At 40.3% G+C, this 14277-nt stretch overlaps 3 protein-coding genes across 6 annotated transcripts in view; 2 read left to right on the top strand and 1 right to left on the bottom strand.

Annotated features, from left to right (window-relative positions):
• The window catches only part of lnx2b (ligand of numb-protein X 2b), a 169028-nt gene that overhangs the window by 37742 nt on the left and 117009 nt on the right, over positions 1-14277 (top strand). The gene's annotated exons all lie outside the window — the stretch shown is intronic.
• ccdc85b (coiled-coil domain containing 85B) lies at positions 362-5319 on the bottom strand. Its single transcript, XM_061287659.1, has 2 exons — positions 4645-5319; positions 362-4041 (listed from the first exon to the last, which is right to left on the bottom strand). The coding sequence occupies exon 2, from the start codon at positions 4017-4019 to the stop codon at positions 3417-3419; it is 603 nt and encodes a 200-aa protein (XP_061143643.1). The 5' UTR covers positions 4020-4041; positions 4645-5319; the 3' UTR covers positions 362-3416.
• On the top strand, positions 7372-13055 carry fibpa (fibroblast growth factor (acidic) intracellular binding protein a). 4 transcript variants are annotated; one of them, XM_061286394.1, is made up of 11 exons: positions 7372-7713; positions 7918-8002; positions 8243-8441; positions 8647-8773; positions 8897-8997; positions 9145-9278; positions 9868-9976; positions 10097-10160; positions 10710-10796; positions 10876-10973; positions 12308-13055. In XM_061286394.1, exons 2-11 carry the CDS (start codon positions 7918-7920, stop codon positions 12375-12377), a joined length of 1074 nt encoding a protein of 357 aa, XP_061142378.1. In that variant the 5' UTR covers positions 7372-7713; the 3' UTR covers positions 12378-13055. The 4 variants fall into 4 exon arrangements, with proteins under 4 accessions (XP_061142378.1, XP_061142386.1, XP_061142403.1 ...); XM_061286402.1 differs by having other exon boundaries at positions 7915-8002; XM_061286419.1 differs by having other exon boundaries at positions 7372-7779.

Below are 14277 nucleotides of genomic sequence, written 5' to 3'. Positions count from 1 at the left end.
AAGGTCTAACCATTAGTTGCTGTTTCTGGATATTATCCATCTACTATTGGATGAACAAAAAATATCTCCCTTATTTTTGATGAACACTTAGGCCTTCTACCTACTAATGTTGGTCGTTGTAGTATTTGTGGAACCAAGTACTTGGTGAGGTGGTACTCGGTGCAGAAGGTTTGAGCTATCTTACTAGTGTTGCCTTTGAGCACTTTTATTTTTTTAATTAATAACAACACATATTCTAAATGTGTTTTCAATGTTGCTATTGAAGCGACTCGTTATCCACGGTCCTTCTTGCCTGAGGAAAAAGGTCAACGTGAATCAATGGTGTGTGTCATGTACACATAATAAGGACGGGACAGCGGCAAAGTGTGATAGCACTGTATTTAAAGCTCTTCAAAACACCGTGAGCACACAACCCACCGATATAGCAACTCAATCCTGTGCATTGCCCAATGAGATCGTTCAAATAAAAGGGTTTTCAATGCCATGTAATCGGAGAAATCAAGAGATACAAGAGGACTTAAAGATATAGATTGTGTTTTCGCAAAAAGTTTGGGATATTTGACATACGGGTGAACGATCTGATTCTGTTCTGTGATGCTTTCAGTCTTCCTGTTGCGCTCTAAGTTTAGAGAAGCAGAAGAAGAAGAAGGGAAACACAGAGAGCCATAGCAGTGGGAAAACCCCATTTGAATTGAAATACATGGGAAAAAGAAAACTATCTTTTTGAACTCAGAATGTACTTTAGATTTAATGAAAACTAAAATGTTTTTTTTTTCTGTAATAAAACATTCACAAAAATCCTTTTCTAACTTGAATTTATTTTAACACTGACAATTTTTTCCCTACAATTTTTAATTGACAAAAAAAATATTTTTAAATCTTTTAAAAATAATTTAACATTGACAATCATTGGTTAGTCTGAATTTATTTCATCATTGACAAAACATTTGTTTCAAACCATGACTTCATTTGAAAAATGATTTCAAAACATTTTGAAACTATTGATTTCAAAACTGACAAGCATTGCTTTTTATATTTACATTGGAAAAAGTTCTATTTAGTCTGAATGTTTTGAACAAAAATATTTTTTTCATCTGAATATATACATTGACAAGCACCAAAATATTTTTTTCCCCACTTTGAGTTAATTGACCATTGACAAAAAAAAAAATTGCTTAAAAATTTAAAATGTTTAGATTTTTTTTTTTAATTTGAAGTGATTTTAACACTGCTAATTTAGCTTGATTTGAACAAAACAACCAAAATTCAAGGTCAAAGTGTATTTCATGCTCCTCTTAAAATTTCCCTCCCGAAATCCCAAACCTTTTGCGAGTAGTGTAAACACTCCTTAATGTTACAGGGTTTTTGTAAATACAAAGCATACAGAGAAGATGCAACTTAAAGTCTGTTCTGTGTCTTAAAGTGAACATCAACAACAACTAAGTCAAAACACAGTAGAGTGATGAATCCAACACGTTCCGACAAGTTGGTCCTCCGGTTTGATACAAAGCCTTTCCAGTTGATTTGAAAAAGAGTTCATGTGAGTCCGAGGGCATCTACGCTCGCTCCATTAAAACCTGAAGGGCCGTCAGTCACCTAGGACTGCTTGGCAAACGCACCATCGTCGTATGGCACTCGAATCCTGGTCCTGAGGCGGAGAGTGCATAAAATACAACACGTCGTTGGGCGCCCATGGCAAATTTCATGGCCTTCAACGCCAATTCAGTGCTATGAGGGATTCCACTGACAAAATATGGCTCAAAACCGGATTGGAATTGATCTTTAGATCAATGATTGCGCTGTCCAGTGCAATAGAAAAAAAGGCTCGATTTTTTTTTTCTTTCTACCAGTGTAGGCTAGTCCAGTGTAGGGTTGCAAAATACCAGGGAACATTCCAACAAGAAATTTATGGGAATAAATCAGAAAATTGAAGGTTGGCATTCACTCCCGTAAACGTTCATATTCATCATCCAACTGAACCCAAATTGCTGTGTTGGTTTTGATGGATTTTGTGTAGGACACTGATTTGGGTGAAACCAAACCACGTTCTATAATTCTGATTACTGGAAAAAGGTATATGTTTTTTTTTTACAGTGTGAGTTATTGGGTTGATATTTAAGTTTTTTCTAAGTGAGTTACTTGCGAAGCAAAATTTGACATATGAATGATGTTAGGAAACGCCGTCACTCCAAAAAAAAATTGACTAATTAAGTTAGTGTAACGTCCTCATGAGCAAGGTGACAAAAAGTAAACAAAAATTACAATTTTATATTCCCATAAATTTCCATGGAACATTCTCCACATTAACATCTAAAAAATTATTTTTCCACCACTTTGCAATCCTGGTCCAGTGCATGAGATACCTCAATGCGACCCACTTTTTTGGTCCCAGGACTGTTTTTTTTTTTTTTTTTTTTTTAAACATCAAACCACTGAAAAAGGATTTGGGCAGAAGAGTCATTAGAAAACCTGTAAAACAGATCTAAACCTACAGTTTCTAGAAATGTCTGTGAAAAGTCCTGAAAAGGTCAGCGATGTGGCACACAGCGAGTCTTGCAGCATTCAAAAGGCTCACGGAGTTGAATGGAATCATTTGGCTGCGCTCGGAATCATTCCCTCGGCGCAAAACAGTCACAACACCATTTTGGAGTAAAGTAGACCGTTGCCATTTGCAAGGAGTACGAGAATTTGTGTTCTTAATGGCAGAAGAAAAAAAAAACGTATGTACTATATCACGCAAACATTCTTGAAAAAACTAATATAAAAAAAAAAAAAACTTTCAATAAGTTGCCCACATACACAAAAAAAAATCAATTAGCCCGCCAATGGTGTTTCCTCTTGTTAGCATAGCTAGTGAACTTTGGTATTTACATGGTTTAATTGAACATTTCAGTGTTAGAATATTACGTAAGGTTTGGTTCTTTTTTTTGTTTTACGTATACGTCAGCTTTGCAGTCCACTTCAAATTGGTCTTCTTTGGGATATCAATGAATGATTTCAGAATGACTTTAGTCTATTGGGAATTTGGCTCGATTCTTTGTGAACTTAATCTATTTAAAAAGAAATAAAACAATTGAGATTAGGTTGTCGGGAATGATTACTTAGTTAGAATTGATGAGTCACTTCCACTCATAATTTCCGACTCCCTATTATCAAAACAGCCATTTTAGCAGATATTTTAGACACTATGTAGGTCCACAATATAAAAATGTCTTCATTTTTTGGGGGATCGGTGAATCAGGAATGATTCTAAATGTAGTCACTGCATTTGGAATCCTTCACTCATTCTCAACTCCCAAATCACAGCAAAGTTTTTTTCTAGCGGGCCATGCAAAAGTTGGCAATTAGGCAACGATTCCGAGCACAGCCCTTGTATCTAGCCCTCAGCGTCCATATTCGAAGCCCTTGTTGAAGCGTCAGTCATCTGGCGAGCACACTAAGTGGAGCTGGTCCGGACTCCCCACGCTTCCCGTACTGGAGCTGCCGTCCCCCAGGTCCCGAGCCACCATGCACTGCAAGGCCAGCTCGGTGGACCCACCGGGGCTGGAGTCGCTCCGGCTGACGCACTCCTCCTCCAGGACCAGACACAGCTCTTTCAGGTCCAGGTTCTCCTTGACCAGGCCATCCTGGGTGCGCTCTAGCTCAGCCAGCTTCTTCAGGTAGCCACCCAGGTCTTCGCGCATGACCTTGGCAGCGTGGTGGCCAAAGTGCTGCCACTCACGAGCCAGCTTCTTCACCTTGAGTCGGTCGTCGTCCAGGAAGCAACACAGGTCCCGCAGCTCCACGTTCTCCTCCTGCAGACGCTGGTTGATGACCTTGAGCTCGCGGATCTCCAGCAGGTGGCCCTGGAGCTGCTTGTTCACCTCCTTGATGAGACGCCCCCGCTGAATGAGCGCCGAGATCTTCTCTGACTCCTCCTTGCGCAGACGACTCAGCAGCTCCTCCTTGGAGCACGCCAGCAGGTCCTCGTCCGACATTTTGGACAGCTCCCGCGTCAGGAGCTCCCCTTCGTTGCTCATTTTCTTCTTCTTAAATTCAACCCTTTGACATCCGAGACAAAAAAGTATCATGCATCCGGCATGTACACAACCCAAAACCCAGTATTTGACGTTTTTGTGATTAAGGCCTGTACAAATAAATTTGACTTGACTTGCAAGTACCAGATTATAGACCCTCCCCCCCCAAAAAACACGACTATGCAAGTGTTTACTGTAGTTCCTTGCCACCAAATGCCACATGAAGGTGGCAACAGACTACTTAAATAAATAAAAAAACACTCCAGAACTCACTTTGACATAATACCTTGACACAGGGAAATCACAGATTGGTGCCAGAACACTACATTTGTCTAAATGCTCTGCAAACTCCTTTCATTATATATTCTTACCTTTGCTTTTACTTGAAACATTTTGTTTGTAAATGCATTTAAATGTTGTTAATGTAACTCTTTTGAGTATTTTTTTGTTTCATTATTCACTTTTTGTTTCATTCGATTTTTAAGGGTTGAAACTATCGGTCGTTATGTGCAGAAACAAGTGGGTGAGTTTTTCCAGTAAATAACGAAGGCTATATCCCTCTCCCCCAGCCCGAAATGTGTAAATAGACAAATACAGTACGCGGGGCCGTTCATTGTAGTTGCTGTACCTGAGAAAATAGAAAAGTGCAGAGAGGATGGAATTATTTCACAAGCTGACCACCCTCATCCTGTGCGACTTCTGTGCGCAAACATCACACCAGCAAGGCTTCTTCATTTTGTGCTCAATTGTGTCTGTCGTCCAAAATCATCAGAAGCACCAAAGCAGCTTGCAAAACAGGCCTTCGCGAGTAAGGAACGGCCACTGTGCTTATTTCACCTATCCCCGAAGATGAGGATGATGATTCTATATTTTCAAGGCAGCAGCTTGCAAAAAATGGCTCGCTCCATCCATCCACCGCCGCCTTTTGTATTCTTTTTTTCCCCCCTCTTTAATCCATCAGGCAACGATGCATAACACAGATGTTGGCTGTTGTGTCTGTACCGCCGTGGTTGCCACTCGCCATCCGGATTGGACTCCGAGCTCTGTGGACTCTCTCCGGTTTCTCCGCTTCGGCGAGAAAGCGAAAGCTTCTTCTCACAAACGTTTCGTTTTTAGGCGTGGGAGGTATAAAAAAGTAAAAGGCCTACAAAATAGTCCGTTTGAGTCCGCGTAACGACATTTGTAGCCATGATCCGGCTGGAATTAAGCACAACAATGTCCGCCTCCACAAGACACTTTCACGGTTGGGATTCTCCGCTCGAGGCTACGCGCCGTGAAGCCAGACGGAATCACCGGAAACAGATTAAATCAGGTTTCGAAATATGCGTGCGTAGAACTAAGGTCTGTCAAGCTAAATATCTGCCCCACCATGGACACATACCTGTAGTGATACTTTTCGGCTGACAGAATTCATCGATATGGAATAAATATTTATTCATATATGTACGAGTATGTTAAGTATTTGTAGTACATATGGATTAGTATGGTATTCTACAGGATTGTTTTACCACTAAGGACAAAGTGTGCATGAGCCGTGAGCGGGATATCACAGTATATGGAATTATTATGCCTACAATTTTGATATGACTGTAGGAATAATGATAAATGTGAATATACAAAGTCAAAAGTCAATTTCCCCTTGCAGTTGATTTACAACCTACAACTTTCCAGTTACTTTATTTTGAAACTTTACCGGAAATACTCTTCAAATGACGAATAACAATCAAGTTTTATGCTTCTATCTAAGAGATAATCATAAATATTTGTGATCTCCTCCTGTCACTCCCTGTGGAGCTCTGGCTTTCAAAAACATCACGAATAATCAGATACATTTCTTAACTTCTAGATTATAGAGCTGATATAATAAAAACTATTTCATTCCCTGCCTTCCCCTAGGAGATAATCATAAATATCTGTGATCTCCCACTGAGTGTCTCCCAGTGGAGCTCCTATTTTGAAAACACCACAAATAACCATGGAAATTATCTAAATATCGGTGTTTATTTTAAAACATAAATCATGCGCTGACTTGTACCTCTTATTGACAGGTTTAGAGAGTCTAAAGAAGAAGCCAAGCCATGAAAATAATCAAATTCTAGGAAATGACAAAGAAAGCTGGACTTTCTTCCTCTGGGATGTTCCCTGCAGGATAACACTAACAGCACGCATTATACACGTTATGTCTGCTTGCTTGTGTATGACTGTACAACCCCCCCCCCCCCCCCCCTTTGTGGTTCCCCAATAGCTTTGTGCTGAGGCATTCACACACATCCTTCCGCCCAGTGTCCCACCTCCATTGTTGCATGGAGACCAGGATAATGTAGGGTGTTAACCCAACAGTGACGGCATCGGAATGTAATGTGAGTTAAAAACAAGGGGGAAAAAATGTGCAGCGAGGAGGGGATTTGTTCCCCACCTTGTCGGCACCTCCCATATATCGTTTAGTTACTCTGAAGGACACATGCAGAAGCACAGAAAAGGGGAGGGTGCAACCAGGCTGGGATTATGAGGATTTATTTAGATTAATCGCCAGCGGGGGAGCAGATTGTGTATTTCATGCGGTAAACCCGAGTCAGAGCAGATGTGGTCTGGTTTATTTTAAGAAAGTTGGAAATAATTAATAAGCAAATCTGCCAGCGTTCGTCATCGCTTGCGTTTCCAAGCGGACGTTTGATTAAAATGGTAGATATCTGACATAAATCATCACAAATTTGACATTCACAAATGAAGTTTTGTTTTGTTTTGAACAAATTAGCTATTAGTATTGAAAAAAAGTCTTATTTTTCCTAGGAAAAAAAATTGTATCTTGGGAAGAATATGTATTGCACATTTTCCATCCAAAATTGAAATGTACTTTTCTTAGAAAAATACGATTTTAAATCCTGACAAAGAACGCCTTTGGTAATATGAAACAACTTTTTGAAAAAAAATATAATACAATCATTTCCTTTTATCTATTTTTTCCCCCCATTTAAAAAAAAAATATTTAAGGTATAAAGCATGAAGCCAGAATGTTGAGGTAAAAAGTTTGTATTTGTATATATTTCACTTCTTACGTTATAATTTCCTTCCCTCCTTAAACTTTTACTTCAATATTTGTCAACATTATCTCAGAAAAAGGATTGGATAGCTATGCATTTAAAATACCTCACTATACATACTGCGTGCAGGATGTGTTGAAGAGTTTAATGACAATTGCACTCAAGCGATATGATTTTAAAAAGCGCGAGTGTAAACACGATTATGTAAAGTACTTTGCGTATTATGTAAGAATTGGAAATAGCGAGAGAATTGAACGAATTCTACATTTATAACGCAGTAGGCGCATACGTCATGACCAACCCAGACGTGTTACGTCATGACGCACACTTCTCCTGGTGACGGAACCCGGAAGTGGGCTCGTGTGTCTGTTGTTGACATTTTTGCACACACCGTTATTATCATGCGAACAAGCACGCCGTGTGAAATTTAAGAACGACTGTAGCGTCTTCTTTAATGCACGCATCCATTTTATCTTTAATTATTTTTTGGGGGTAGGGAGGAATTGTTTCGCAACGCCGCTAAATTCGACGCAGCTACGACAACCCTGATACAAGTGGCTATCACATAGTAGCAGCAGGCCAAGTGAAGCAAATTCACCAAAAAACATGCCTTTGGATTTTGTAGCCTGACGGTGTTGGGAGGAGATTAAATTAAGGTAATGTTTGTTTGGAGTTAAACGAGCTACGTATCATTTTTTTTTTAAAAGACGGCATCCATCTAAGTGAGTTAAGCGTTGTCTGAATTCATGGCTTTCCGTAATCATCTCGTCAGAATTCAAATTGCTACACGTTAAATATACAAGTACCAGCTTTGCTATGGCTATTCTTGATGCTTGTTGACATTTCTGGTCTCGAAGCAGATGGCTGTTGAGCTGGATGTGTTTGTGGGTAACACCACTATCATGGACGAGGAGGTTTATCAGCTCTGGTTGGATGGATATACAGGTAATGTATGCCACATCATTCATTTTGAAGGAGACTCAGCTTTCCCCCCCCCCATTGTTTAATTTTTTTACCATTATTATACCTGTAGTATGACAAATGTTCCATTCAGTCGTGTACTAACTGGGCATGTTCAAATCCAAATACAGAACTAAATTGTATCAGAACATTAAAAAGTCAGTTTTAATTTGTAATCAGTTGGTTAAGCAAGTTTGAAAGAACCATATTTGTTCTCCGGAGCAGTAAACGATGCCGTGAAGGTCCGAATGGAGGGCGGAGCGCTGGACGAGTGCGAGGCGAATGCGGACGTGCTGTTGAGTGACACGATGGACCAGTACAGAACCTTCCAGATGTGTGAGCGCCTGTTGCACAGCCCATCCAAACTGGCCAATCAGCTGCTCTTCCAGATCCCGCCACATCGCCAAGCCATGCTCATTGAGAGGTGATGCGCTTTTCCTCTTTCATTTTTTTTCCCCAAACATTTGGCGCGTATCATTTCCATTTTATGTATTTTTCGGGTGTCATTTATGACCATTTAATTTCAAAGAGGACGTGCATTGTCCTATTTAGTCACTATCGCCCCCTTTTTGTTTCCTTGATGTGGTTCAGTCTAACTTAAGTCGCTCCTTGTTCTTTCCTAATTTAAGATACTATGACTTTGATGACGTGTTTGTGCGCGAAGTCCTGGGCAAGAAACTATCAAAGGGAACCAAGAAAGACTTGGATGACATCAGCGCCAAGACCGGCGTGACTCTGAAAAGCTGCAGACGACAGGTAAAACGCTAATATTTGATCTGTTAGTCATTTTTTGAAAAATCTGAAAATTCCAACGTGTTCAGAATTTTATGCAACTTTTTCAAAACAAAACAATTCCATACATTTGATGTTTGATTGCAGTTTGACAACTTCAAGCGTGTTTTCAAAGTGGTGGAAGAGCTAAAGGGCCCTCTAGTGGAGAACATACGTCAGCATTTCCTTCTCTCTGACAAGCTTGGAAGGTAAAACCTGAAGCGTTGCTAATGTTCCTTTTTTTTCTCCCTGCCCGGTTTCACAACCCTGTGATGTTTTTAACTAACTCCTGTTATCCAGGATACTTGCGCCAAGTGAAATAACGGCGCGCTAACTGCCTTCTTGGCCTGTTTCAGGGATTACGCAGCCATTGTGTTCTTTGCCAACAATCGCTTTGAGACGGGGAAAAGAAAGCTGCAGTATCTCACGTTCCAGGATTTTGCTTTCTGCGCCGGGCAGCTTATCAACAACTGGACAGTTGGAGCTGTTGGTGAGAGATTGACTCGGTTTGTTTACGATGAAAGGCATCCTTGGTTTAACATGTGACTGTGTGTCATTTTAAACGTTATCATTAACTGCCTTACTTTAAACGCACATCCAAGACAAACAACATTTTGAAAATGTGAGCCCAAACTAAAATGCAAAATATTTGCCACTTAAAGTGGTACCAAATACAAGTGACCCAATTTTTTTTCTCCCCCCCATCTGAATGTATACAATTTTTGCTTTCACAAACAAAGTGTCCTCAGCTTCTATGGCACAAGATGTGTGGTCATGTTATTATGGTGGATGTTTTTTTGTTTTGTTTGTTTTTTACGTCAGATTACGTTCAGTGGAGTATCTCTAACTCTTGGCCATCAGAGGTCGCCAGGACTCCCGGATGGAAGGAAAAACTCCCTCCTGTTAAAATCTAAAACACATTATATCGATGTTTCTTGTGTATAAGAGTAAGAATGATTGAAAGATGTAGCCCTCTACAAAGAAAATTGTTGTTTTATTTATTATAAATAAACTTATAGAATAATATGATTGGCACATTTCCGAAATAGTTAAGTTTTAAAATCTCCCACTTATTCTAGATAATATGGTGGAAGATATGGATGTGGATCTTGACAAAGAATTCCTCCAAGAACTGAAAGAACTGAAGATTTTAATCTCTGACAAAGATCTGCTGGATCAACACAAAAGGTCTAAAACACACACACACACACACACACACTTATGCATGCACACACGCGCATTTGCTGATGACCAGTGAATCCAAAAGTTCAATTGCATAGGCCTTATGTTCTCTCATTTGTTCTCCAGTCTTGTCTGCACAGCCCTCAGGGGGAAAACAAAAGCTTTTCCTGAGATGGAGACCAATTTCAAGGTAAAAAATTAACAATAACAACAATTTTCCTCCAAGCACTTTTGTGTGCTGTATTCACCGGCCTATTCACGATCAGTTGTTGACTTCTTCATTCTCAGATTTATTTTTTTAATTGGACCTACTAACTACCACCATTTACTGAAAATGACCCTATTGCATTGCCGCTATCTTGTGTCATCTTTGCGTCAGTAAACTACGTTGAAGTGACTTTCACGTAGAGCTTTGCCGCTGTCTTGAGGCCATCCCGTTTGCTCGCTTATGGCGAGTCACCTGATTATATTAGCGACAAACTAACTAATCTTTGCTCGACGAAATCATGTGGTTGGGGGGAAAATGTTTGCCTTTTATGTGTCAAACAGCCTGAAGCACTGTATACGTATATAGTCCATTTCACCACTGTACTATTGTCAAAATGGATTCAGTTTGTGTCTTTGGATTGTACGACTTGACTTTATTTCTCGCCAAGGTTTTGCTCCAATTCCAGATTATTTGACTTGGGAAACCCTTGGCCATTCTATTTTGCAAATGAATCATTTTTCCTCTTGGCAGAATCTTTCCAGAGGCCTTGTGAACATCGCGGCCAAGTTAACCAACACCAAAGATGTCCGTGATTTCTTCATCGACCTCGTGGAGAAGGTGTGTAGTTTTTTCCAAGGCTGGACAAAAGCATGACGGAACCCGCCTGATGTAGCACCACCGCGTTTTCTTTCCGCAGTTCATCGAGCCGTGTCGCTCGGACCGATGGACGGCGGCGGACATGAGGCTCTACTTGACTCACTACAGCAACTCGGCGCATATACTAGACACCTTCAAGTAAGCATCATGGACTGCGTTGCAGAATTAACTTTGTAGTCTATTTAATTTCATAACAAAAGTCTGCTACCTTAATGCTAACATATAATGTGAAATGCCATAGACAGGATAATCGAAATTATCGTCGGTGTTGCAGTTAATCTAAACCTACTACATTAACACAAACAGATCAGCAACACGTAAAACTAAAGAGTATTTTAAACCAAACCATACGATACGTCATCGCTCACTGCTGCCATGGGAAGTTGTGGCATAACATGGTACTACACGGAAGGCGCACAAATCTAAATTGGGACTTGCTCGTACACAATACAAACCCTTAAAACAGGCTTCAAAATCCCGTGATATAGTTGTCCCAAATGTGGCGGCGGGCCCACCAGGCTTGTTTGGATCTCTGTCCAGGCGACCCACCGTGAAAACAGACTACTTTGGTCAACTAAACAAAGTCAGATAAACACTTGGACTCTACCATTTGGCGCTCAGCCATCAAGTTGTGCGTCATGCTGTCTCATCCCTCATTCTTTAAACTGGTAACAGTGGAAGCTTAAAGGTTGGCCGTTCTGGAATGCTGGACCACCTACAAGTTGCCTCACATTTTGCTAAAAAGAAAAGAAACTTGACATAGGTCAGGTTCCAACATATGCACCTTTTAATATCACAGATATTTTTTTATGTTTTACCCACGTGCTAAACCTAATAAAACACGTTCAATCTTCATAAAGATATTCCTTTATGCCTGTTCCCATGCTCTCGTCGTGAAGAAACGAGAGACCATCGTATGCACACACGTTTTTTTTTTAAACAAGAGGCAAAGTGTGTTTGCTTCAAGTTTGTCACTCCCAGTTCAAATGTACTCTTTACCCTGACATTTAAAACAAAAGAATATGTATTAGCAGAGCTCATTGCCGCCCAGCATGTTAAGAGACAGCTTGGTACCACACTGGAAGTTTTATTAGGTTTTGTGTAACACATTACTGGGGGCGATGGAACAAATTAATGGCATTTAATTTCAATTGGTCATGGAACAACTTTCTCTTCTCGGTCAAGGTACCACTGTTTTTTTTCTCCGAGACTTTTGTACGAGTCAGAACTTAACCCTTCTGACTCGTACGACCCCATTCAACTTTCGAGGCTCCGCTGAACCTTGTTTTTCATGTAAACATTCCGAAATGGAATCCGGCTCAGGCCTGCACCTCTACGTATTCGACAAAGAGATATTCATGAAAATGGTTGCCTTGCTGAGTGGACAAAACCAGCCTTGCTTGACTTTTTCTTGAGATTTGCACTTGACTTGAATCTTTGCGTGTCTTTGTCTGTCTCTCTTTGTGTATCAGACATCAAGTTGTGTGGGACAGATACATGAACGTCATCAAAAGCTGCATCTTCAAAATGTATCACGACTGAGTGGCTTTTTTCCTCAACCACTCCATTTCCCTCCGCTCCTGGCCAGAGCTGTTATCTTAACCACCCTCCTACGTATGGAAAGCCATGTGAGCATTTTTTCTATATCCTTGGCGCCCAACTGAAGGTTCATAAACTAATTTGCTCTTTTTACCCTCAGCGCAAAAATTGTAGGGATGGGCAAGTAGCGATACCAGCCTTGTTTCAGGGTATGGTACCTGCAATTGTTTTAGATCAGGACTTTAGAAATGAGAAGAATAGAAATCTGATATCAAAGTAATGTAATTTCAAGATTTTTTTCTTTTTTTTTTTTACTGTTGGTCTAAAATTATTTGTTATTGTTTGGGGGAAATTTGATGCAACAAAAGTACTAGTGGTATCGGTGCTCGGTATCAGTATTGGTGACAACTCAAGATTTAAGTGTGCTGGTATCGTGGTGATAAAAAAAGCGGTCCCTACTCTCTAGTAATGTTTTTTTTTTTTTTTTCACTCTGAGTGACACATCCACCATGAGGTGGATATCAAGAGCATGGCATGACTTCTCAAACGTGTTTCCTCACCCTTGTTTTCTGCCTCCCTTGAATTTTTTTTCCTCTTTCTTTCCTGTTAACGTGACTTCAAGCCTCCAAACAACTTCTCTCGCTGTCTCGCTTTGTAAATAAAAGAGCGTATTTACATCAAGATGTCATCGTGTTTTATGTTGTTGCTATGAATAGCACGATACCATCATGAAATCCGTCCGTGTGGCAAAATTTAAGGACCTTGGATGGAGATGAGAGGCAGAAAGTAATGAAAAGCTTGCATGAAAATGAAAAGTGACAGCAGATCAAGGCGTTCTGCTGCGTTTGAATTTCTTTCTGTGGGATGTTTGTGTGCACGTGTGTGGTCAAGGAAATAAGGGAGCCTGCAAGGGGGGAGGGGGGGGTCGCACCGTTGCTCCACGTAAGGGCAGGGGGGGTCGAGCGTGTGATTTTTAACAAGATCCTCCTGTAATGACAGCTGCCACCACCCACAAACACACACTTTGAGCGAGCAGGCGTTGTCATCTCGGCAACGCAAACAATGCCGTTGCTCGTATAACCTCTTCTAAAACCCAGAAGGCTCTGCTGACCATTTGGGACCACCTCAGGTCTTGTTTTTCTAACCATTTAAGCAGTGTTAATGCAAATGTAATGAAACTTCCTCAGGATGTGGATTTTTTTTTTTTTTATGTTTACATTACATTAACCATTTTTCGGACAAGAAAGCAATTTCATGTTTGCTGTCGAGGCATTTATTGGCAATACGCAATTGGGAAAAAGTTTTGATTTTAAAAAGTAGAAATACCCTCTGCTAACAATTACATTTCAATTTAACAAGTACAAGCTCATTCAATTTGATTCTCCAAAGTTGAACAATACTGATGATACAATGAGCCCTTGCTATAATAATTTATGACATAAATTCCAGAAGATGGCGACAAAGCGCTTAAAAATGGAAATGCTCATAAAACATCAACGCCACACATATATAATATTCAAGTAATGTTACATAAACGGCAGTTATCTAACCCTAACCCCTTTAACCAGATGCTCCGCAATAGTATTAGCAAGTTAGTGAAAACTAACGTGACCTCAAAACTTGGACAAACAAATATGCACACAAAGAGCATCACGTCAGTCAACTCACCATTTACCCCCAGTGATGAATGTCGGCAAAGTAGACGACAAAGTATTTTTTTTTTGTACGTGGCACTTGGGGTCAAATGTTTACCACTAGTTAACAACTGAACTAACAAATGAAAGCCTATGTCTCCAAGTGGCCAAAATTTGCCACAAACCATCTGCAGGGGTTGCAAAATCCAACAATGCCTGAGGGTTAAAAAGCCAAGTTAAACTCGTGTCGGAAAATATTTCATAACGTG

Source organism: Syngnathus typhle, linkage group LG1, assembly GCF_033458585.1.
Source record: "Syngnathus typhle isolate RoL2023-S1 ecotype Sweden linkage group LG1, RoL_Styp_1.0, whole genome shotgun sequence".
Taxonomy (NCBI): Eukaryota; Metazoa; Chordata; class Actinopteri; order Syngnathiformes; family Syngnathidae; genus Syngnathus; species Syngnathus typhle.
The sequence above is the reverse complement of the archived record's forward strand: the minus strand, read 5'-3'. Positions and strand labels throughout refer to the sequence as shown.

What these genes read in the sequence shown, in the direction of transcription:
- ccdc85b (XM_061287659.1), bottom strand. Translation starts at nt 4,019, where the DNA reads ATGAGCAACGAAGGGGAGCTCCTGACGCGGGAGCTGTCCAAAATGTCG.
- fibpa (XM_061286394.1), top strand. Translation starts at nt 7,918, where the DNA reads ATGGCTGTTGAGCTGGATGTGTTTGTGGGTAACACCACTATCATGGAC. An exon ending in CTCTCTGACAAGCTTGGAAG is followed by an intron (nt 8,998 to 9,144) that starts GTAAAACCTGAA and finishes GGCCTGTTTCAG; the next exon opens with GGATTACGCAGCCATTGTGT. An exon ending in TCATCGACCTCGTGGAGAAG is followed by an intron (nt 10,797 to 10,875) that starts GTGTGTAGTTTT and finishes TTCTTTCCGCAG; the next exon opens with TTCATCGAGCCGTGTCGCTC.